The 1,796-nt window shown below is 38.4% G+C and overlaps 1 protein-coding gene and 1 pseudogene across 4 annotated transcripts in view; one reads left to right on the forward strand and one right to left on the reverse strand.

The window, feature by feature from the left end:
• Positions 1-1,796, forward strand: part of EPB41L5 (erythrocyte membrane protein band 4.1 like 5) — a 173,082-nt gene that overhangs the window by 96,786 nt on the left and 74,500 nt on the right. For all 4 annotated transcript variants that reach the window (XM_006169572.3, XM_006169573.3, XM_006169574.3 and 1 more), the window contains exon 12: positions 799-968. In XM_006169572.3, the coding sequence (XP_006169634.1) occupies positions 799-968 (170 nt within the window). The remainder of the gene's footprint in view (positions 1-798; positions 969-1,796) is intronic.
• On the reverse strand, positions 452-574 carry LOC114006361 (uncharacterized; annotated as a pseudogene).

Consider the following 1,796-nt stretch of genomic DNA (forward strand, 5'->3'; position numbering starts at 1 on the left):
GACTACATGGGAGTTCAGTGATGTAACCATTATGCCATCTGTTGGTCCTGAGAAAATAATTTCTCTAGAAAAGTGATGCAACCTAATTTTTTAAAATAATTTTTTAAAGAATTATTTTAACTGTATTTATTTTAATTTGATCAGAGAGGGAGAGAGAGAAAGGAAGGGAGGAGGGGAAGAGGGAAGGAGGAAGGGAGGCAGGCGAGGGAGGGAGGGAGAAAGGAAGGAAAGAAAGGGAAGTGAGGAAGCAAGGTTGCCCATGTGAGAGTCCAGTGCCCTTAACATGCCACCTGCTGGCCTCGTAACCTAATTGTTACTAGTATAGATCTTGGAGCTAGGCTAGCTATGTTCAAATTCTGATTTTCTCTTTTAGTAGTTTTGTAACCTTGGGTTTATTTTCTGTGAGCCAGAGTTTCCTTATATGTGAAATGAGGCTATTGATAATATGTGCTCATTGGGATAATTTGTGTGAAATCCTTAGAAAAGTGTTTGAGTATGGTAACTATCTTTCAATTAGCAATAATCGCACCTCGGATAAACCTCATTGGCTACGATACTGCCACTGCGCAAAGCTGAGTATGGTAACTATCTTAATTAGACTCTTGTGAGTATGATTACTAAGACAGAAAATGTGAGCACTTTAAGAGCTATTAATACATGTTGTCAGATCTTATTCAATCCATTAAACTAATTATATAAATATTACTACAGCAGTACATTATATTTGTATTTCAGAAATAGGGGGCAGGACTGTCTGACTCAATTATCACCTCTTCTTACAACCTTTTCCTTTTTTAGGGCAAAGAACAAGAGCATACATTTGTCTTTAGACTGGATCATCCAAAAGCATGCAAACATTTGTGGAAATGTGCTGTGGAGCATCATGCCTTTTTCCGTCTCCGAGGCCCTGTTCAAAAAAGTTCTCATCGATCAGGGTTTATTCGACTAGGATCACGATTTAGATACAGGTTTATTTTATTATCTGCTTTCTTTATCTTTCTTTCTTTAGTATAGAGGCCAAAATATTGAGGCCAGCCTTGTCATTTGTCAGTTGTGGTAAGGTGTAAACAGAAGAACTGACATTCCTTATCCAAGATGGTCTGGCCCAGTGTATTTCAGATTTTAGACTTTTTTTTAACTTTGGAGTATTTCCTGTGCCTGTTGTGATATGGGGATGGGACTGAAGTCTAATGATGAAATTCATTTGAGTTTCATATGTACTTTGGGCACCACGTCTGAAGGTTATTATGTACAGTATTTTCTGTATTACAGTATTTTGATCGTGACCCTCATCTGAGGTCAGGCATGGAATTTTTCACTTGTGGCATCTTGTTGTTACTGAAAGTGTTGGATTTTGAAGCATTTGGGTTTGGAGCTGTCAAATTAGAGATGCTTAACCTATATTGTTATTGGTTGTATTCTATCTAAACTGAAAGTGGGGAGGCAAGGCCAGTAGGAGGTGTGGAGGTTAAGGTGCTAGATCTCACATTGCTCACTCTGTGTACCAAGACCTGGACCCAGCAGCTTGAAAACTATGCCAGGTATATATGGATGCATGCATATGCCCAAATCCCAAGAGGAAAGTGGAGGAGAAAGGATTGTGGTGGTCCCCTCTGCGGAGTGATTTCTCAATTTCCCTCTTTCTGTCTTTCTCTCTGGTGATTGTACACACCTTATAGTCCCTCCCTCCAAAAAAAAGTGGGGAGACATTTTCTTAATAGGCATTAAGTGGAAATCAAAGATAGAATGGCAATAGTTTTTTAAATACTTCTGAAAATCTTTTTTTTTTTTTTTTT

This window comes from Tupaia chinensis, unplaced genomic scaffold, assembly GCF_000334495.1.
Source record: "Tupaia chinensis unplaced genomic scaffold, TupChi_1.0 Scaffold147282_1, whole genome shotgun sequence".
In the NCBI taxonomy this organism is placed as follows: domain Eukaryota; kingdom Metazoa; phylum Chordata; class Mammalia; order Scandentia; family Tupaiidae; genus Tupaia; species Tupaia belangeri.